The sequence below is a fragment of the Neoarius graeffei genome, chromosome 1, assembly GCF_027579695.1.
Source record: "Neoarius graeffei isolate fNeoGra1 chromosome 1, fNeoGra1.pri, whole genome shotgun sequence".
NCBI classification, from domain to species: Eukaryota; Metazoa; Chordata; class Actinopteri; order Siluriformes; family Ariidae; genus Neoarius; species Neoarius graeffei.
Window position 1 is genome coordinate 48,039,581 of NC_083569.1, and position 23,244 is coordinate 48,062,824.

The following is a 23,244-nucleotide window of genomic DNA, read 5'->3' on the forward strand; positions in this document are numbered from 1 at the left end:
GAAAAAAAAAAAAGCAAAACATCCACACACACACAGAGAACCCTGTGAAATGTAATTCAGAGAGGAGTCTAAAGCTTTGTGGGCCTTCAGCATAAGCTGCTTATGAACTTCACTATTTTTTAACACTAACTTTAGATTTTTTTGGGGGGGGGACATAATGCCAGCCACGAGTGAAATCTGCACAAGCGGAGACAAAAGCACAGCAGAGGAGCAGAAGACCCTGCAGGACTCAGCTCTGTTCTCTCTGTTCTGTGATGAACTCGGATATTTGAATCAGATCAGATACATTTTGCAGAATGGAGTGAGAAAGGGAGACCGCACCGGGACAGGAGTCATCTCTGTGTTCGGGTTACAGGCCAGGTACAGCCTCCGAGGTGGGTCATATTCACAACACACTACACTTTTCAACTCTCAAAGGCTCAGCAGGAAAACAAAGTGACTCCCATCCCCAAATATCCCACAGCTGTTTGTCAATAAGCATTCATTCATTCATTCATTCATTCATAGTGTAGACTCTCTGCTTAATAATGTTCGGCTTATTATATATAATATGTATGTATGTGCACTACAGCAAGGGCTGAAAGCCATTATTTCCTCCTTTATAAAGTGCACATATACAGGTTATAAATCACCCTTTGAGATTTAGTCCTAGCGACACTCCTGATAACTCTTTGGCTCTTTTTATCTCCTGTTCAAACAAAGTTTGGCGGGAAATTTTAAAAACTGGTTCGTCCGGTCACGTTTTCATTTCCGGGCTCTATTTTTAAAACTACTGAAGATAGCTTCATGAAATTTTTGTATACACTACCGCTCAAAAGTTTGGGGTCACCCAGACAATTTTGTTTTTTTTTTTCCATGAAAAGTCACACTTTTATTTCCCACCATAAGTTGTAAAATGAATAGAAAATATAGTCAAGACATTTTTTTGAGCATTTAATCGACCCCACAAATGTGATGCTCCAGAAACTCAATCTGCTCAAAGGAAGGTCAGTTTTATAGCTTCTCTAAAGAGCTCAACTGTTTTCAGCTGTGCTAACATGATTGTACAAGGGTTTTCTAATCATCCATTAGCCTTCTGAGGCAATGAGCAAACACATTGTACCATTAGAACACTGGAGTGAGAGTTGCTGGAAATGGGCCTCTATACACCTATGGAGATATTGCACCAAAAACCACACATTTGCAGCTAGAATAGTCATTTAGCACATTAGCAATGTATAGAGTGCATTTCTGATTAGTTTAAAGTGATCTTCATTGAAAAGAACAGTGCTTTTCTTTCAAAAATAAGGACATTTCAAAGTGACCCCAAACTTTTGAACGGTAGTGTACATATCAAGCAACATGTGAACTGGTGCCTTTTGCTATTTTGGATTTTTTTTTAAAAATAAATTTTTACATAAAAAATAGATCTTGGCTTTGTGGTGTTTTGAAAGTTTGTGAACCCTTTAGAATTTTCTATATTTCTGCATAAATATGACCTAAAACATCAGATTTTCACACAAGTCCTAAAAGTAGATAAAGAGAACCCAGTTAAACAAATGAGACAAAAATATTACACTTGGTCATTTATTTATTGAGGAAAATGATCCAATATTACATATCTGTGAGTGGCAAAAGTATGTGAACCTTTGCTTTCAGTATCTGGTGTGACCCCCTTGTGCAGCAATAACTGCAACTAAACGTTTGCGGTAACTGTTGATCAGTCCTGCATACCGGCTTGGAGGAGTTTTAGCCCATTCCTCCATACAGAACAGCTTCAACTCTGGGATGTTGGTGGGTTTCCTCACATGAACTGCTCGCTTCAGGTCCTTCCACAACATTTCGATTGGATTAAGGTCAGGACTTTGACTTGGCCATTCCAAAACATTCACTTTATTCTTCTTTAACCGTTCTTTGGTAGAACGACTTGTGTGCTTAGGGTCGGTGTCTTGCTGCATGACCCACCTTCTCTTGAGATTCAGTTCATGGCCAGGTGTCCTGACATTTTCCTTTAGAATTCGCTGGTATAATTCAGAATTCATTGTTCCATCAACGATGGCAAGCCGTCCTGGCCTAGATGCAGCAAAACGGGCCCAAACCATGATACTACCACCACCATGTTTCACAGATGGGATAAGGTTCTTATGCTGGAATGCATAACGCTTCTCATTTAAACCAAAAAGTTCTATTTTGGTCTCATCTGTCCACAAAATATTTTTCCAATAGCCTTCTGGCTTGTCCACGTGATCTTTAGCAAACTGCAGATGAGCAGCAATGTTCTTTTTGGAGAGCAGTGGCTTTCTCCTTGCAACCCTGCCATGCACACCATTGTTCAGTGTTCTGATGGTGGACTCATTAACATTAGCCAATGTGAGAGAGGCTTTCAGTTGCTTAGAAGTTATCCTGGGGTCCTTTGTGACCTCGCCGACTATTACACGCCTTGCTCTTGGAGTGATCTTTGTTGGTCGACCACTCCTGGGGAGGGAAACAATGGTCTTGAATTTCCTCCATTTGTACACAATCTGTCTGACTGTGGATTGGTGGAGTCCAAACTCTTTAGAGATGGTTTTGTAACCTTTTCCAGCCTGATGAGCATCAACAACGCTTTTTCTGAGGCCCTCAGGAATCTTTTTTGTTTGTGCCATGATACACTTCCACAAACATGTGTTGTGAAGATCAGACTTTGATAGATCCCTGTTCTTTAAATAAAACAGGGTGCCCACTCACACCTGATTGTCATCCCATTGATCGAAAACACCTGACTCTAATTTCACCTTCAAATGAACTGCAAATCCTAGAGGTTCACATACTTTTGCCACTCACAGATGTGTAATATTGGATCATTTTCCTCAATCAATAAATAAATGACCAAGTATAATATTTTTGTCTCATTTGTTTAACTGGTTTCTCTTTATTTACTTTTAGGACTTGTGTGAAAATCTGATGATGTTTTCGGTCATATTTATGCAGAAATATAGAAAATTCTAAAGGGTTCACAAACTTTCAAGCACCACTGTCGTTTCTAAGAGCAATGCTTGTTTCCAGAGCATATATCCACAACAATTCATGATATGGATTTGAAACTTGGTATAGATGTTAACAAGGTGATGTAGATGTGCCTTTTCATACTAAGAAATTTGAGATTTTAATTTTTCATGTTTCCATGGAAACAATTTCAGACTTGGTCTCTCAGGTTAGTCTTAGGGGTAGGTTTTGTTTCTGGAGCAGAACTTGAAAACTGAGTGGTATAGTGCCTTGAAAAAGTATTCATACCCCTTGAACTTTTTCACATTTTTCCACCTTACAACCACGAACTTAAGTTTTTTTATTGAGATTTTATGTGATGGACCAACAGAGTAGCACATAATTGTGAAGTGAAATGAAAATGATAAATGGTCTTCAAAATTTTAAACAAATAAAAATCTGAATAATGTGATGTGCATTAGTATTCAGCCCCCCTGCATCAATACTTTGTAGAGCCACCTTTTGCTGCAATTACAGCTGCAAGTCTTTTGTGGTATGTCTCTGCCAGCTTTGCACATCTAGACACTGAAATTTTTGCCCATTCTTCTTTGCAAAATAGCTCAAGCTCAGCCAGATTGGATGGAGAGCATCTGTAAACAGCAATTTAAGTCTTGCCACAGATGCTCAATGGGATTTAGGTCTGGACTTTGACTGGGCCATTCTAACACATGAATATTCTTTGATCTAAACCATTCCATTGTTAGTCTGGTTAACACCAGACCATAACACAAGTGAAATATGGTTTGGAATCCGCCTATTGAATTTCTCGTAGGGGAGGTGTGGTTTACGATTGTCAACGGCCATTTATTGGACGTTGCGAATGTCTATCATTTGGCGTATACGTAGCCCATGGCCAATCATGGCAGTTGTACCCGGTGACGTAGTTGGAGCGAAGAAGAGAAGGAAAGAGAAGGCAAAACAAAAATAGACTGTAACGCCAAACGCTGTTCTTTTTTTAAAACAAACTTTCGCTCTAAACTATTCAGAACAGTGTCTAAAGCTTGATCGAAAGTTTGGTTCGTATCGCTCGCCGCCATGTTAAATGTGATCCGTAAACAGTCCCAAATAAACTACAAGCTTCCGTTTGTCGAGTAGTACGCGTCACCATCTTTCCACCCCTCCCCACTCTCTGATTGGCTCCCTAACTCAGGCGAGCCTTTGACCATAGTTTCCATGCTGTCTTTTCAGATCGGAACGATTGTGCAAAGCAGCATGGGATTTCCCAGGCTATTCCATTGTAGCTCTGGCTGTATGTTTAGGGTCATTGTCTTTGCTGGAAGTTGAATCTCCTATCCAGTCTCAAGTCTTTTGCAGCCTCCAACAGGTTTTCTTCCAGGATTGCCCTGTATTTAGCTCCATCCCTCTTCCCATCAACTCTGACCAGCTTCCCTGTCCCTGCTGAAGAAAAGCATCCCCATAACATGATGCTGCCACCACCATGTTTCACAGTGGGGATGGTGTGTGCAGGGTGATGAGCAGTGTTAGTTTTCCGCCACACATAGTGCTTTGCATTTAGGCCAAAAAGTTCAACTTTGGTCTCATCTGACCAAAGCACCTTCTTCCACATGTTTGCTGTGTCCCCTACATGGCTTCTGGCAAACTGCAAACGGGACGACTTATGCCGGTCTTTCAACAATGGCTTTCTTCTTGCCACTCTTCCAAAAAGGCCAGATTTGTGGAGTGTACGACTTCTAGTTGTCCTGTGCACAGATTCTCCCACCTGAGCTGTGGATTTCTGCAGCTCCTCCAGAGTGATCATGGGCCTCTTGGCTGCTTCTCTGACCAGTGCTCTCCTTGCTCGCTCTGCCAGTTTAGGTGGACGGCCATGTCTTGGTAGGTTTGCAGTTGTCATACTTTTTCCATTTTTGAATGATGGATTGAACAGTGCTTCTTGATGTTCAGAGCTTGAGAGATTTTTTTTTTTTTTTTTTTATAACCTAACCCTGCTTTAAACTTCTCCAGAACTTTATCCCTGACCTGTCTGGTGAGTTCTTTGGTCTTCATGATGCTGTTTGTTCTTCAGTGTTCTCTAACAAACCACTGAGGCCTTCACAGAACAAGTGTATTTATGCTGAGAGTAAATTACACACAGTAGGACTCTATTAACTAATTAGATGACTTCTGAAGGCAATTGATTGCACTGGATTGTATTTGGAGGTATCAGAGTACAGGGGGCTGAATACTAATGCACACCACATTTTTCAGATTTTTATTTGTTTAAAATTTTGAAGACCATTTATCATTTTCATTTCACTCCACAATTATGTGTTACTGTGTTGGTCTATCACATAAAATCTCAATAAAAAACAAGTTCGTGGTTGTAAGGTGGAAAAATGTGAAAAAGTTCAAGGGGTATGAATACTTTTTCAAGGCACTGTATGGTCTTGAAAATTGGTATAAGTGCTTTTTGATACTAAGAAATGTGAGAGACTTTAATTTTTAGCTCACCTGGACCAAAGGTCTTCTGGGTTTATGCCATGGGCTGCTGAGGTCAGTGTAAAGAGGTAGGGTTGGTTTCCTGCAGCAGAACTTGAAACATGTGATGTACTAATTTTCAAGATATTATTTATAGTTGGTATATAGGGTGGGGGATACAGATGACTGTCTTCTTGTAACTTGATTTTAAGCATAACTTTCTGAATGTACATTAACTTATTATTATTATTATTATTATTATTATTATTATTATTATAATAAGTGCACCCAAACGGTCACGTGATTCCAAACAAGCCAATCAGAAGGCTTCCCGCTGTCTGCTGAAAAAAAGGTCACCTGTATAATAATACAAAACATTTCAATCTTATTAGCAGTGTGATAGAAAAACAGGGTGTTTTAAAAGAAAAATTGATATTTGAGATGTAAATATCCCAGAAACTACACCGTCTAGGCAAATGAAACTGAACAGGCTGAATGTTGAGCAATAGAAGATTTATTCCTCAAAATCTGAAGAAATTCAAAGGTATGTGGATTCCATGAACGATTTCACAAATTTTTGATATTCGCACCACCTGAGACACGACACTCTGGCACACAAAACACCTTTTCTTTTCCAGTGAATGGCATTTCTATATCTAAAAAGATAAAAACAAAAGACATTAAACATAATTTTGACCTGTTTCCACACATGCTGTTAATTTGAGGTCAGTTGAATGAGAATTGGCCAAGTTATTAGACTGTGAAATGATATCAAATTTTTTGAAACACCCTGTCCATGCTTGAAACTGGTACAGGCTGGTCTGATTGCTACTTGTTTTGGTTAGTTAAATCCTTGAGATTTATCTTCATGCCCACATTCTGCTCTCTGCTTAATGAAGGTTATGTTGGCCAGTAATGCCTTTCTTCTTTATTTTACATTAGGGATGCAAATTATCGATTAATTCATTAATCGTTAGTTGATTGACTTTATCGATCGATTAATGATTAACTGATAAGCGACTTTTTTTCCTGAGAACATGCATTTATCACGGTGTCTTTAATGTAAAGCAAAATATTGCTTATATACACTGAATAAAAAATGCAGGTTATATTCCTCAATTAATGTTTTATTGCACCAGTTGGGATACGGTACAGATAATGGCATTTAACCAAAATAAATTCTGCACAGAAAGTTGAAATACATAAAAAAAATAATTGTGCACTGGCTCACCTGTTGCATGTGAAACATTAAGCAACATAAAATAAATTTTTAAATCTATACAATATGGGCTGGGCGGCATGGTGGTGTAGTGGTTAGTGCTGTCGCCTCACAGCAAGAAGGTCCGGGTTCGAGCCCCGTGGCCGGCGAGGGCCTTTCTGTGCGGAGTTTGCAGGTTTGTGTGTGAATGGTTGTCTGTGTCAGCCCTATGATGACCTGGTGACTTGTCCAGGGTGTACCCCGCCTTTCGCCCGTAGTCAGCTGGGATAGGCTCCAGCTTGCCTGCGACCCTGTAGAACAGGATAAAGCGGCTACAGATAATGAGATGAAACAATATGGGCTTGGCCTACACAATATTAAGCCTACATATAATTATCTGGTAAAGTACTTGTATGGAAAACTTGAAACATTAGCAGTAGCACTTATAATCCCCCTTGTTCTGAGAGAGGTAACAGTAAGATTACTAGCCCTGGAAATTTACAATAACGTAGTACTGAACACAACTTAAATCATCCCTGAGGAAGGTGACAGTAAAATTAGAGGGCCTCTATTAAACAATTAAATGAAGATATAGGCTACCTCTCCTGAAACAAAAACATTCCTGTCTCAATGTGTTTTCAATAGACTCCTGACCTAGACCCCTGTATTTTTGTTCAGGAAAATAAGCATATTAACATGGTCTGGAGTAAGTCGTGTGCGCAGCCTGTTTACAGTGAGGCCAGCTGCTGAGAATACATGTTCAGATGAGACAGACGTGCCCGGTATGCACAGATATCATCGTGCCACATTTGCCAGCCTCGGGAATGGCCCTTCATTGACTTTCCACCATTCTGTGGGACTGGAATCAAGGAGTGGTGAGGGATCCTTGAGAAACATGTCCACTTCTTTTTCTATGTCATTGTTGCAGCTGGTGGTATAGTTTTCACCCAGTAGACGAGTCATAGCAGAAGTGTGCCTCTGAAGTGCAGCTCCCTGGACTTGCACATCATCTCCAGTGGTGGCTTCATCATCTCTTGATGTGCAGCTCACATGTTCTGCCATAGGCAGTTCAAGCAGCTTGGAATGAGCTGAGATCCTGCTTACCGGCACCAGAAATCCCAGGTGCTTATGCCGTGGGTCCAGCATCGTTGCTACCATTGGCGTTGTTGATGTGAGGTCTTCAGACTCAACCTGTTAAAATTAAATAAAGGAGAAAGCTAGCATCAGAGTTTTATTTAATAAGGTTTGACATGACAAGGGTACTGTAACAACTGCATAAAAACGCAGTTTATACTGTGACAACGTGTCAGTGATGAGTAAGTTATGCACCCCACAATCTGTTAATATAGAGCTCAAATGTGGTGATGATTGAGAATTTAATTAATTAATGGCCATAGCTTACCTTCATCCGTTCAACCGACGAAGTGCGCACTTTAGATTTGAATTCCGCCACTCTGCTGCCGTCTCCATCTGCCGTCTTGAGGTGCGTGTTGATCACACTGAATGTGATTGGGTAAGTGTTGGATATGGATACCTCAGTATCTGCAGACATTACAGTAGTTGCACATTTGAGAGCCTCCAGTGCCGGCGCCATGTCTTCCATCAGCTGCCAGAAGTCGTCTCTCAACTCCAGCGTCCTCGCATCTGTAAGCTTGGTCACTGAGCGGTCTGATAGTACAGCACACACGGCCCATCGCTGTTCCACGAGTCTGCCAAACATTTCACCTGGTTTTGCAGGACTGAATGAGCCGATGAGCTGGTAGCTACATTTGTTTTCGTTTTGCTTTTAGCGCTTTTGTTGCTGGAGTGCTGTGGTGGAAGTGTTTCACCAACCTGCCAGCAGCTGCAATTACTCAGTTGACACCAGCAGCAGTGAATCCGTCGTTGACAGCCAGATTTAAAGTATGTGCAAAGCACGAAACTGATTTCCAAATGACGTGTGGGGTCGTTTGCCAAGACAATGTTCCGAGCGTTGTCGTGAACACAGGCTATTGCACGCCCGGTGAGTCCCCATGACTCCACAGCCTGGTTCAGTTTGTCAGCCAAATTATCAGCTGTATGTCTCTCGGAGAAGCTCCTGGTGAGAAGGACTGCTGACTTTACCTGCCAGTCGTTTTCAATGTAGTGGCAAGTCACTGTAATGTAGCTTTCTGTAGTCAGTGCCGTCCAACAATCTGTCGTCAAAGCCACATTAGCCACGGCTAGCTGTGTTTTTAGCTCAGCCTTGTTTTTGTAGCGTGCTTCCAGGCGGGTAGTTATGGTCGCTTGAGAAGGGATATTATAACCTGGCTCCATGAAGTGTATTAACTCCCGAAATCCCTCGCCATCAGTGGTGCTAATTGGCATCATATCTTTTTCGATCATGCCGCAAATCTTCTGAGTAATGCCCTCAGCTTTCCTGCCTTCCCATCACCGCGGCGATTAGTCGGTTGTGAAGGCGATGGACTTCCTCCCTGCAACACGGCTGCATGCAGGTTTTGAAGGTGGTATCTTGGCGAACTCGTAGAGCTGCTGAACTTAAACGTAGTACCGCAGAGTTTACATTGAGCGTCTTTGTCATCATTAATTAGCTTGAAATGCTCCCATACTCCACTCCATTTTGACCGCCTCGTGTTTGTGTGCCGGGTCTCTCGCCGCCCATGAGAATTCCGCGTTACGTTCAAGTACGTTCAGTGTGGCCTAGATTAAGCAATGGCACCCTCAACTGGTGACACATGACATTTCACTGAAAAAAAACTCCTGTGGAAAATGGCCCTCGATTCAGTTAACCTACAATTTAATATAATCGATTTAAATTCTTTTCGACAATTAACCGATAGTCGATTAACCGTTTACATCCTTACTTTACATAAAACTATGATCCTGACGGGTGATGTAATGATGCCTAATGTGTCTCGTTTGTGTCTTCACCCATTTACGTTATACATACATAACTTTGCTTCATCAATGAAATCATCATCCAGTCACATAGCTACAACACACTTGAAGAAAATTTTTATATATATATATATATATATATATATATATATATATATATATATATATATATATATAAATAACACACACACACACCCATGTTTGTCTGACAATGAACTGAGAAACATCTCTGAACAGTCGTGTCAGTGACTGCTCCCAGATCCGTGAGTCAGGATCTCCTAGGCACTAGAGGTCGACAGTCCTGGATCATACTTTGTCAGTTCCTTCAGTACAGACAGATCAGAACCTAACACAATGTTTTTTTTTTTTCTTCTTTTTTTTTTTTTTAATATTACTGTTCTTAAACATGTAAAGTATTATTGATACTGTAATCCAATCTGAGCCAAAATCCAAAGACTTGATCCAGATGCATTATGGGTGCTTACATAGTTAACTTTACATTGTGTTTGAGCTCCTGCTAAGTCTCCCCCAGCCCTTTAATCATAATGTATCCATTATATGATTTTTCTTTTAAAGATCAGTTTCCTTTGCTGACGACTAAACGCGTTTTCTGGAAGGGGATCTTGGAGGAGTTACTGTGGTTCATAAAGGTAAGCGATTATTTCCTGATCACCTATATGCTCTGGTTATCAGACGGTAATAACATCAGAAAATACGACCGAAAGTTTTACTGAGTTTAAAATGCAGCCTTCAGTTGGGTTTGCTTGTTTGCAGAAACATCAATGGTGATAACCTTCATTGGTGATCTCTAGAAATGCGGAGCTGTTGGACGAGAGTGTACCCTTAACAATGAGTAGTTTTAATGGTACGCCAAGGTTTTTCCGTGCATAACTTGAACATTTTATGGATGATATGAAATATAAAGTCAATTACATATTGATGCATTTCATGCAAACCTGAAGTACTGTACATGTGGAAAAAAATCTACATTAATCCAAATTGCCCTGTAGCAATTTTGCATCTATTACTTTACTCCATTCCAAATTGGATACATTACGTACTCTTAAAAGGTGCGATAGTCAACACTGATTGTTCATTTCTTACAAGTACTAATCATGTGGAAAATTTATGTAGAAAGGATTTAAAAGAAGTTGAAGTAATCCAATCTATTCCAGGCGGCACGGTGGCGTAGTGGTTAGCACTGTCGCCTCACAGCAAGAAGGTCCAGGTTCGAGCCGAGTGGCTGGCGAGGGCCTTTCTGTGTGGAGTTTGCGTGTTCTCCCCGTGTCTCTGTGGGTTTCCTCCGGTTTCCCCCACAGTCCAAAGACATGCAGGTTAGGTTAACTGGTGACTCTAAATTGAGCGTAGGTGTGAGTGTGAATGGTTGTTTGTCTTTGTGTCAGCCCTGCGATGACCTGGCGACTTGTCCAGGGTGTACCCCGCCTTTCGCCCGTAGTCAGCTGGGATAGGCTCCAGCTTGCCTGCGACCCTGCACAGGATAAGCGACTACAGATAATGGATGGATGGATCTATTCAATAGTTTGATCAATCCAAGCCATTGTCTTAGAACAAGTGTATTGCATGGCTTGAAAAACCTGTTGTGGGATTTTTTTTTAATTGTTCTTAAACATGTAAAGCATTCTTGAGTCAGTCAACCTGAGCCAAAGACAAAAGGCTTGATCCAGATGCACTATGGGTGTTTATGTAGTAAACTTTACATCATTTGGGGGGGGGTTAGAAAAGCCGGCTTTTGGTCCAGAATCTAAATAAGAATTGGCTTCTTGTCAGTCATTTTATAGACACGCCCTGAACACTTTTTCCTCTTCACATCCTCATAAATCATTTATTAAAGCACATTGCATGTTTAGAATTTTAACTTTACTTTCAAGTAGTTGAATGTCTGAATGCACTTGAAAGTGATGTCATGACTGTCTTTGTAAGTGCAAACTCTTGTTACACAGCCACCAGACATGGGTGAGTTCTGTGTACATGGCTGGACCTGGGTTGGGCTCAGTGAGTTTAAAGTTAATTTAAAAAAAAACATTTAAAAATCAATCAAATCCACCCATTTAACCTTTAGAGACCCATCACAAATCATGTCCTAAATATCATCCATTTGCTTTTGTGTTTATCTAATGGTTCGTCACACACAGCTGATACTGGGGTACACATTTTTGTTTAGTATAAAGGAAAGTTGCCTGAGAACTGCTGTAGTCCTGCTCTTGCATTAAATGACTGCTCTTGAATTTTAAGTCAAATAATGTCATGGCTATAGCACACTTTTTTTTTTTTTCCCTCTTTCCTCCCACAAAAGTAGCCAGGCTGTACCCAGGCTTTCATCTAAACGGGGGAACAGGGGCGCTGCGCCCTCTTACTCTCGGTGTGCGCCCCCTTACCGACTCCATGAAAACATCCCAGCAACACTACATGACAATGTGTCTGATCATCAAATACGTTATAATTGCTCCAAAAATATTCCAATCATAGTAGATACACCGCCAGACGGTGCAAAAACAATCCGAATTGGCGTTTTCCAAACTGAGGCGCCATGTTGTTTAGTTGTCGCCTTGTCGCGGCTGCTCTCGCGAGATTTGACATGGGTTACATACAAGGTCAGCTGACTTGTAGAGCGAGATTTCTCGAGACTGAATGACCTTTCACCCACCGGCGTGGGAGCTTTTGACAAGAAGTTCACGAGTTGTTTTTGTTGACACTTGGGCATTTAAAGATGTCATCTCGCGGCACGAAGCGGAAGAAAGCCAAAGACTGTCCGGGGCAGAAGAAGATTACTTCTTTCTTTTTCAATGTTGACAGACAATTTATTACAATTTCCCTCTCAGATAGCCTCAGAATATCCCATTGGAGCATTTTTCAAAGGCTTTGCACAGCGGGGGGAGACAACCGGCACCATCCCCCCCCGCTTTACTCCCTCGCCATGGTGAGCGCCCTCATACTAAATTTTTCTAGAAAAAACCCTGGTACCAGTTCCGTGTCTAAGAGTAATATACGGAAATTGAACCTAAACAATTTCAGCTGCTGTAGCTGATTTTCTTTCAGGCGCAGCATGCATGGTTGAATTGGACTTTGCATCCACTAGTCAAACTTGTTTAACTTTGCATTGAACATTTAACATCTACGTAAATCTGACTGGTGGGTTAGTCATAATGAGTTACCAATAGAGGGCAGCAATCTAACACGGATCTTTTTTGTAGGGCTCAACAAATGCCAAAGAGCTTTCAGAGAAAGGTGTGAAGATTTGGGATGCCAACGGCTCACGGGAGTTTCTTGATAAGAATGGATTCACGGAGCGTGAGGAAGGGGACTTGGGCCCTGTGTACGGTTTCCAGTGGAGACACTTTGGAGCAGAATACAAAGACATGCATACTGGTGGGTGTGTGAAAACTATTGCAGCATAAAAATGCCACAATATTTGGCATTTAAAACTACACAAAGCACAGAGCTGTGTGGTTCAGAAAAAAATGTTTACAAATGGAAAAAATGTGCATTCTTGCATCTTTTTTCTGTAAAGGGACAGGGAAAGTCACATGAGCAGCACAGTGTACAGGATAAAGTGCAAATCTACAATGCACATCAGTGTGATGTACAGTAAATACACAGGATAGCAAAGCAATATTTGGATCATTGATTGTATGGCACAGTTGAGAAGCTGAACATCTCTGTGCAGTTGTATAGTAATGGTAGCAAATAAATAAATAAATCCGAAAGTCATTTAACATTTTGAGGAAGACTATGAGCAGATTTTTTTTTTGATGTGTTTAAACTAGAAACTTAATTTTTCTTTCAATTTGAATCAATGAATCAACCCTTTATTGTCACTTAGTCACAAGTACCAGCGAAATTAGCCGTCAACCCGTCCATACATATACACATACATACAATTGACACAGGGGGAGTAGACAGGGATGAAAAATACAGAGTAACATGAGGGGAGGAGAAAAAAGCAACCCCCACACTATGCTCCTGTGGGGAGTACAGTGTGGGGAACATTAAAAAAACACCTCCGCACATAAGCACAAAAATAACACCATACACTTTACAACATAAAAACTCGGGACTCGAAGGGGAAGGGGGTGAGGGAGGGGGCGATCATGGTGGGGGGGGAGGGGCAGAGGTATAGGTAACCCAGCGCAAACAAGCAGTCCAGTCCTGCAGCCGAAGATGGCGCTTACCCACTTGTCACACTGGGGGTAAAAGCGGCGACCGTGGGAAGTGGGGGAAGGAATACGAGAGTGTCTCACTGCAGTGATCTTCAGGGGGAGTTGTTGTCCCAGCAACGGCCTTGGCCAAGGCCAGTGCTGTCTGAGGGAGCCGAAAGCAGATAAGATTGGGATTGTTTGGTCTTGGGGCGAGAAGACGCATTCCTTTACACGACCACTCTGTTTGTCCATTCTGGTCTCCGAATCGATCCATTTTCCTTTGCAAAGCCAAAAGCTTCTCCATGATGTTATCCATGTTGCGGTTCAAGTTCTGAATAGCCACGGTCTGAGTGCCGACAGCTCTGCCCGCCACTTCAATCATGTCGGGCAGCTTTATGGGGCTTTGGACAGCTGTCACTGTTTTCTGATTTTCCTCGATAAACCAGGGCAATGCCTAATCCAATCAGCAAAAGTCCTGTAATCATGGTTCCGAGTAGGTAGATGTCTTCAGTGTCCTCCACAGAAAGAACTGCCAGGTACACGACCCCCCCACCTCTCCCACGCGTCCATCGTATAGCCAGCTGCGAACGTTCTGGCAGGACAGGCTGGTTCCCCCGAACCCAGGCTTCTCGTCGAGAAGATTGTGTCAATTGTGTGAAGAGACCAGTTTATCAATTCCATGATTTTTAGTTTGGAGAGCAGTGCGGAGAGAGTCTCTCAAAAGTATAGACAATAGACAGACGAGACAGCAGAAGTAGGGAAGATAAGGGAAGGGAGAGGCAGAGAAATGCGACCGCCTTCCGTGAGAGCACGGAGAAGAAGAAACTTGAATAATTTGTTTGTTTGAATAATTTTCAAACAAACTTGAATTTAATTCTAAAATAACTGATGGAGAAAAATTACTGGACACACAACAAGCACAGTACAAGTATGAAACACTGATCTAATTGAATTAATGGCCATTTCAGTAACCAGCAAAAAGTATTTTTACTCCTGCTGGATTATGTACAGATTAATCTCATATATGGAAGTAAACTGATGTTACTTAGCAGGTACCTGGTTTAGTAACATCACACTACTGAGAAGTTCTTTTAAAGCCACATTCAGAATTCAGATAACCAGTATTAGATGTCAGGTCTGTTAACTTTTAATAAGTCATCACTGATTGCAAGAATGAAAAATCAGGATGTAAAACAGGAAGTATGGTCTTCCATAAAATGCTACATTTAACCACTCTAAATGGCTTGTTTATATACCACAATGTATTCTAATTCTGACTCTCATTACCAGATTATTCTGGCCAAGGTGTTGACCAGTTGCAGAAAGTCATCGATACAATCAAATCCAATCCTGAGGACAGGAGGATCATCATGTGTGCCTGGAATCCTAAAGGTACAGACTTTGACCGTGCGTAGTATTTCTTATGGTACAGTATCAGTCAAAAGTTTGGGCACACCGACTCATTCATCGGTTTATCTGCGTTTGGACTACTTTATATATTGTGGAACAATACTGAAGATATCAAATAACACATGGAATTGTATGGTAAACAAACTTCATATTTTAGATTCTTCAAAGTAGCCAGTGTTTGCCTTGATGCTTTGCACACTATCGGCATTATCTTGACCAGCTTCATGAGGGAGTCACCTGGAATACTTTTCAATTAACAGCTGTGCCTCTTCAAAAGTTAATTAATGCAATTTCTTGCCTTCTTAATGTGTTTGAGATCAAGCAGTAAATAATAACAGTAAATAACCCTATTCCACAACTGTAGTAATCCATATTATGTCAAGAAGCGCTCAACTAAGTAAAGAGAAACTACATTCATCATTACTTTAAGACATGAAGGCTCTTAATAAAAATAAAGAAAAAACGAGAGGGGGTGTCGTGGCTCAGGTGGATAAGGTGCCATACCATAAATCCGGGGACCTGGGTTCGATTCCGGCCCGAGGTCGTTTCCCGATCCCTCCCCATCTCTCTCTCCCGCTCATTTCCTGTCTCTACACTGTCCTATCCAATAATAAAGGTGAAAAAAGCCCAAAAAAAATCTTAAAAAAAACAAACATGAAATTTGAAGCTGTGTCCAAACTTTTGACTGGTACTGTATATTGAGCAGAACCACAGACATCTGACATCATACAGTGGTGCTTGAAAGTTTGTGAACCCTTTAGAATTTTATATTTCTGCATAAATATGACCTAAAACATCAGATTTTTACACAAGTCCTAAAAGTAGATAAAGAGAACCCAGTTAAACAAATGAGACAAAAATATTATACTTGGTCATTTATTTGTTGAGGAAAATGATCCAATATTACATATCTGTGAGTGGCAAAAGTATGTGAACCTTTTGCTTTCAGTATCTGGTGTGACCCCCTTGTGCAGCAATAACTGCAACTAAACGTTTGCGGTAACTGTTGATCAGTCCTGCACACCGGCTTGGAGGAATTTTAGCCCGTTCCGCCGTACAGAACAGCTTAAACTCTGGGATGTTGGTGGGTTTCCTCACATGAACTGCTCGCTTCAGGTCCTTCCACAACATTTCCATTGGATTAAGGTCAGGACACTTGGCCATTCCAAAACATTAACTTTATTCTTCTTTAACCATTCTTTGGTTGAACGACTTGTGTGCTTAGGGTTGTTGTCTTGCTGCATGACCCACCTTCTCTTGAGATTCAGTTCATGGACGGGTGTCCTGATGTTTTCCTTTAGAATTCGCTGGTATGATTTCAGAATTCATTGTTCCATCAATGATGGCAAGCCGTCCTGGCCCAGATGCAGCAAACCCAAACCATGATACTACCACCACCATGTTTCACAGATGGGATAAGGTTCTTATGCTGGAATGCAAGGTTTTCCTTTATCCAAACATAACGCTTCTCATTTAAGCCAAAAAGTTCTATTTTGGTCTCATCCATCCACAAAACGTTTTTCCAATAGCCTTCTGGCTTGTCCACGTGATCTTTAGCAAACTGCAGACGAGCAGCAATGTTCTTTTTGGAGAGTAGTGGCTTTCTCCTTGCGACCCTGCCATGCACACCATTGTTGTTCAGTGTTCTTCTGATGGTGGACTCATGAACATTAACCAATGTGAGAGAGGCCTTCAGTTGCTTAGAAGATACCCTGGGGTCCTTTGTGACCTTGCTGACTATTACACGCCTTGATCTTGGAGTGATCTTTACTGGTCAACCACTCCTGGGGAGGGAAACCATGGTCTTGAAAACAGGATGCCCACTCACACCTGATTGTCATCCCATTGATTGAAAACACCTGACTCTAATTTCACCTTCAAATTAACTGCTAATCCTAGAGGTTCACATACTTTTGCCATTCACAGATATGTAATAAAGGATCATTTTCCCCAATAAATAAATGACCAAGTATAATATTTTTGTCTCATTTGTTTAACTGGGTTCTCTTTATCTATTTTTAGGACTTTTGTGTGAAAATCTGATGTTTTAGGTCATATTTATGCAGAAATATAGAAAATTCTAAAGGGTTCAAACTTTCAGGCACCACTAAGTGCAAAGGAATTGGTTTGGAATACCAGAGGATTGTAGAATTAGGAATTAGTTGTTTTTTTATTTTTTTATTTTTTGTCGACATGCGTGTGAGGGCATTACTAAAATTCAACTTATTGGTTTTATGGAACTTCAGTACAGGTTTTACAAGTCGAGAATTTTTTGAAGTGGTTCAGCAGGTTTCTCAAACATTTCTTATCGTCTCAGACCAGGAGAATGAACCAGTGTTGTAGTCAAGTCACTAAACCTCAAGTCCAAGTCAGTCCACTGTTGATCTGAGTCGAGTCTGAGAGCAAGACTCCATCTGCACCATTTGACGGTGGCTGTTGCTGCCTTTATGTGAAAGCGTCTCTGCTACTATGTTGGACTCATGTATGTTACTGCTTGACTGCCCCATTTTAGTTAATAGGCTACAGATAAAAAGCTTGTTCATCACTCAGCAAGCCCCGCCCGCTATCAACAGGGCAATGAACACAGCGTGTCATTCGTTTCTCTGGGTGAAGTCTTACCAAATGACAGTTGAAGTTCGAGGTCGTCCCTGTCGTCTCCTCGATAGTTCTTCTACATATGGCGCACACAGCAGTGCATTTTTTTTTTCCCACTGCACGAGAAGTCTGTATAAGCAAAGCGGACGATCCTAGGGGCTTCTCTCCAGGCATTTTAGCACCATTAATGTTAGTTTGTTCCTGAACATGACGTATGAACAGGTGAATGTGCATTCTCTTGCACAAAATTGGTATAAAAATTAATGTAGATATAAATATCTTGTGCCAAACTATTATGGCATGTTACAAAAAAAAAAGAAAAAAAATCAGAGTCCGATTCATTCACGAGTCCTTAAAATTCGGGCATGAGTTGGACTCGAGTACTAGAAGCCTGGATTGAGCAGTTTGCCCTGCTCTTGGGCAACATTATGTTCTTTAATGACCTTGGTGGATTTGGCTAATGATAACGCAGTGCACAGAGGTTAGCTAATCGATTTTTATAAACTTTCCATTAATGAGTTTCTGTCGAGTCAGTATAGTCTACGTTTTGTTTGATACTGCTAGATAACCATTTTCGCAGTAATTTGTGACTTCTCTGCACACGGAGTGCTCTTTGACTTCTTTGATGCAGAGACACTTGTTCTGACTTTACTTACTATGTTTCATATATCAGTATACTGTATTCACTCACCATTTCTTAAAGGCAGCATTTACTCTTTTTCCATGCTTTATATAGAGATAAAAAAAATTAGGGGGGGGGAGAGAAAGTGTCTAGTCCTAATTTTGAAGGTCGTTATTTTAAGTATAATCTCTCTTCCTCTTCTCAGATCTGCCCTTGATGGCGCTTCCACCCTGCCATGCGCTGTGCCAGTTCTATGTCTCTGATGGTGAGCTGTCATGTCAGTTATATCAGCGTTCAGGAGACATCGGCCTGGGTGTCCCCTTCAACATCGCTAGCTATGCCCTACTCACATACATGATTGCCCATATCACAGGGCTCAAGGTAAACATGCACACTGAATATAAATAACTTGCATTCTGATTTTATTTTTTTTAGGTCAGTATCAGTGTACTTTAAAGCCCTTTGTTTAACATTCTAACTTTCCTTTTGCAAATAACACTTTTGTGGCCGTTTATTGATTATCCACATTTCATTCATGAGTTCTATCAATATAAGATGTATAACAGTATACACTCTTCCAAATGTTGGAGCCGTATTATTTCCTATCAATTTATCAGTGTAATTGATTCAGAATAATTTGTGCCAGCATTATCTTAACCAACCATATAAGAAGCTAAAAACTATATAAAGTTACAAAATATTTTTCATGATTGGCTGTTGGTATTAAAGTCAAAGTCCTTCTCATGCCAGAATATGGTCTTCCCATTACTAACAACTCTTTAAAGGAGAACTGAAGGCAAAAATTTTTTTTTTTCAAAATTCTATTTCTCATTTTATTAAATATAGGAATGCATTTTTGATAGCTATCGTCACTGCTATAGCAAGTTGTGTTTTTGAAATATGCTGTGTAATAAATCAGTATGTATGTCAAAGCAATGGCAGTAAACGAGATTCGTTGAGACCTGTGAGACATTGTAGGATGGAAGTAAAACGTACAGCGGAAATCAAAGTGACTGACATCTGCCAACGTTGTCAAAAGACGCGCGCGCCCTCTTTCGAATGCTGACGTAATCAAGCTGGAAGTTTTGTTTGTTTTGATAGCAATCAGGAAAGTTTGAAAAAGTAGTTAGTAATTGTCATTTAAACTCGTTTTTGTGCAATATTTCATTTGGAAAATAGCTTTCAAAATGGTGGCACTGACACCTGGCTGACACTTCACGTTTCGAAGTCTTGCACAAGTCTTGTGAGGATAACTGACACCTGCCGTGGACCAAACGAACTAAATTCAACATGGCTAAAAACCGAATAGGCCGATAAGTATAATATTTAATTGCAATTAGTTGCCAATACGAGTCACGATGTAAGGTTACTAAAACCGAAAATGTAATTGAATAACACGTTAATTAAGAAATAAAGCAAGTTTAAAAATGACTTCATTTCTCCTTTAAGGTGTATGGGTGCAGTGCCGATCTCAGTTTCCATAGCCCTCAGCCTCTCGCCTGTACAGCTAGGGTTATAGTGATGGGCTAGTCCTCTGGTAACTGCAAGAGTTTGACTTCGCCACTCGCATCTGTATTGCAGCGTGTCTTGCCAGATGGTTGTAGGTACCATTTTTATGATTGTCTTTTGGTATGACCTGACTGCGAATAGAAATTGTGATCTCCTGGTCGAGAGGCAGACACACTAACCACTAGGCCAACTCGCGGTCCTATGGTGTTATGCTAACTTTTAAAACTTCTTAAAATTAGAAGTCCTAATCCTTGCCAGTTTACGGCTCCTCTTTTGTGCATCATGACAGGTTAAAAAAAAAAAAAACAAGCATTCAATTCCACAGTGATGGATACTAAAAATATTAACACTCCTTTTATTCTCATGGTGGATGTTCTGCATTGGTTTTTTGTTTTTCCTTCTATCCTCTTCAGCCTGGTGATTTTGTACATACTCTTGGTGATGCCCACATCTACCTCAATCACATTGAGCCTCTAAAAGTGCAGGTGAGGTGAATACTATATTAAAGCGTGTGCACGCAAACAGCGTATGTATTGGTTTACGTTAATGTTTTTCTTCCTCCTCTCTCCTATAGCTTCAAAGGGAGCCACGACCTTTTCCTAAACTGAAGATCCTTCGCAACGTGGAACGCATTGATGATTTTCGAGCTGAGGATTTTGATTTATGCAACTATGAGCCACACTCCGCAATCAAGATGCAGATGGCAGTTTAAACAACATAACCTCTTGGTAAATGTAAACAGGCATCCTTCTGTAACAGTCTCATTTAGGATTACATACTGTCCATTATATTGTTAGTCAGTGATTTTGCAAGAAATGTAAATATTCAGGTAAAATACTTGGTTGGCTTCGTTTCAATCTAAATTAACACTCCACATGTAACTATTTCAGTAGCATACAATTAACAATAAGTTCACTATACTTGAATATGCAGTGTGGTTAATGTAAAGCTTAGCTTAAAGTATAATATGCAGACTAAGCAGGATGAGAGTACAGTTTAATTGTGAAATTCATAAATGGCACAGGTTAAAGTGCAATGTTTTTCTAATTAGTTATTTTAATGCCCTTTTATTACTAACCTTCAGACAACTTACAGATAAAAGTATCAATGTTTCTATCAAAAACTATTAACTTTCACAGTATTTAGTACTTTTTGAAATCATTTTTGTTCATTGTAAGAAAAGATCTGGCTAAATTAAAGATTTGCTGTTTGTTAAATCAGCAGTTACTCAGAATATTGGTGAGTGTTTCTGCCCCAAAATGCATCTCCACACCTCTCCATGAGGAAACTGATGTTTCTGCACTGATGACTCCAACATCTCGCATGAGAATCCAGGATCCTAATGAGACCCAAACCAGCCATGAGACAAACAATGCAGAAACTTGATTTGAATATTGAAAGCCTCAGTGAACTAACAATTTTTAAATCTGAATCACACGTGCATTATGTTAATCACAAACAAATGCTGCTGAAAGATGCTTTTACAAGTTAAGAGCATGACCTGTCACAAGCCTGCGGTCTTATAGTTTGAAATATGGACTCACCTTAGGAGGCATGTAGTGTGCATTTCTGATTACGGTAGGATTTTTGAAATGCTCGTGAAGGTGGTCCACATATTCGCACATCCTTTTGTACAGAACAGTGAGCGTGTTTAAAAACAACACAATACGTTAAATTTCACAAGTCATTTATGGTGGTGTGCATTTATTTCAATCTATATTTCAGAAATACACTGGGTTTGCTAAGAGTGAACCTTTTCAGATCAACACAAGTAGATGTACAGCTAGGTCCACAAGTATTTGGACAGTGACAGTTTTTGTAACTTTTGCGTCTATACACCACTGCAATGGCTTTGAAATTAAGCAGTCAACATGTGCTTGTAGTGTAAATTTCGTTTTCAGGTTTAAAAAAAAGTCAATTTGGTTTAAGTCCTCCCATTTTCACAGGCTCAAAAGTAACTGGACTTCCACTCACCTGTTGTCCAAACTTGCAGACACAGAGATATAGTCAAACAGAATGAGATGCTGTACAAGCTCGCAAAGTCCCACTCCACCAGCGTGAGGACATACTGGAACTTGAAACGGATAAAATATTGCACATGTTAAACCTGTGGCTCTTTGAGAGATTGTATTTATAAGAACTAAAAACGAGCAAAAACGCCCACTAAGAATATTTAAAACACTAACTACTGAGAGCTCATTACAAATCTCACCTTTGAACTTGGCAGCCATCAACATGATGGCAAGGTTTTCGTTGACACTGCCCACCCTACAGCTGTCAATCTGAACAAACTGCAGAGCAGAGGCTTGCAGAAACTGCTTAAACATCACCCTGTTATGGCACTGATGCACAAAAATACACAATCATTCTTCTTAAACTTCACAAAGTACAAGAGTTGAATCACACTTACCCACCTGTTCTCCTGTTGCGACTCCAATACCCAAAGGTGCAAGAGCCTGAAACACACATGAATGTTAATGTCATGATGACTGACTGGATCTCTCAGGCCCTATAAAGAATATGGTTAAAATCAATAACAGACTCGCTCATTGCTATTCTGACACTTATTGATTACCCTTGAAATGGCAGCATGTCCAAGGATGTCATCAGGAGAGGTAGGTTCTTCAATCCACAGTGGATGGAACTCTGCTAGTTTGCTTACCCAAGAAATGGCCTCATTGACATCCCATCGTTGGTTGGCGTCAATCATCTAACAGTAGTTAGGTCACAAGTCACTGAAGTATTTCAATCACAAAGGCTGTTTAGACAGGCAAACAGTGTGTTGTTTTTAATCCACAGTGAAATCTAGACATTGATTTATTTTATACAGCATGAAATCCCTGTATTATTACTATACTAATAACCACCATGGATGTACAACCCCGATTCCAAAAAAATTGAGACAAAGTACAAATTGTAAATAAAAACGGAATGCAATAATTTACAAATCTCAAAAACTGATATTATATTCACAATAGAACATAGACAACATATCAAATGTTGAAAGTGAGACATTTTGAAATTTCATGCCAAACATTGGCTCATTTGAAATTTCATGACAGCAACACATCTCAAAAAAGTTGGGACAGGGGCAATAAGAGGCTGGAAAAGTTAAAGGTACAAAAAAGGAACAGCTGGAGGACCAAATTACAACTCATTAGGTCAATTGGCAATAGGTCATTAACATGACTGGGTATAAAAAGAGCATCTTGGAGTGGCAGCGGCTCTCAGAAGTAAAGATGGGAAGAGGATCACCAATCCCCCTAATTCTGCGCTGACAAATAGTGGAGCAATATCAGAAAGGAGTTTGACAGTGTAAAATTGCAAAGAGTTTGAACATATCATCATCTACAGTGCATAATATCATCAAAAGATTCCGAGAATCTGGAAGAATCTCTGTGCATAAGGGTCAGGGCCGGAAAACCATACTGGGTGCCCGTGATCTTCGGGCCCTTAGA

General features: G+C 40.4%; 3 protein-coding genes across 8 annotated transcripts in view; 1 reads left to right on the plus strand and 2 right to left on the minus strand.

Annotated features, from left to right (window-relative positions):
- On the plus strand, positions 1–20,969 carry tyms (thymidylate synthetase). Its single transcript, XM_060932886.1, has 7 exons — positions 1–374; positions 10,070–10,143; positions 12,706–12,880; positions 14,941–15,042; positions 18,483–18,658; positions 20,200–20,271; positions 20,361–20,969. The coding sequence occupies exons 1-7, from the start codon at positions 158–160 to the stop codon at positions 20,496–20,498; spliced, it is 954 nt and encodes a 317-aa protein (XP_060788869.1). The 5' UTR covers positions 1–157; the 3' UTR covers positions 20,499–20,969.
- Positions 6,525–15,832, minus strand: LOC132893764 (uncharacterized). The gene is made up of 2 exons (XM_060932896.1): positions 8,019–15,832; positions 6,525–7,807 (listed from the first exon to the last, which is right to left on the minus strand). Exons 1-2 carry the CDS (start codon positions 8,334–8,336, stop codon positions 7,412–7,414), a joined length of 714 nt encoding a protein of 237 aa, XP_060788879.1. The 5' UTR covers positions 8,337–15,832; the 3' UTR covers positions 6,525–7,411.
- Positions 18,683–23,244, minus strand: part of enosf1 (enolase superfamily member 1) — a 21,321-nt gene continuing 16,759 nt past the window's right edge. For all 6 annotated transcript variants that reach the window (XM_060932836.1, XM_060932850.1, XM_060932842.1 and 3 more), the window contains 6 exons: positions 22,362–22,496; positions 22,201–22,242; positions 21,999–22,128; positions 21,761–21,860; positions 21,331–21,412; positions 18,683–21,125 (listed from right to left, as the gene is read on the minus strand). In XM_060932836.1, the coding sequence (XP_060788819.1) occupies positions 21,015–21,125; positions 21,331–21,412; positions 21,761–21,860; positions 21,999–22,128; positions 22,201–22,242; positions 22,362–22,496 (600 nt within the window). In that variant the 3' untranslated portion in view covers positions 18,683–21,014. The remainder of the gene's footprint in view (positions 21,126–21,330; positions 21,413–21,760; positions 21,861–21,998; positions 22,129–22,200; positions 22,243–22,361; positions 22,497–23,244) is intronic.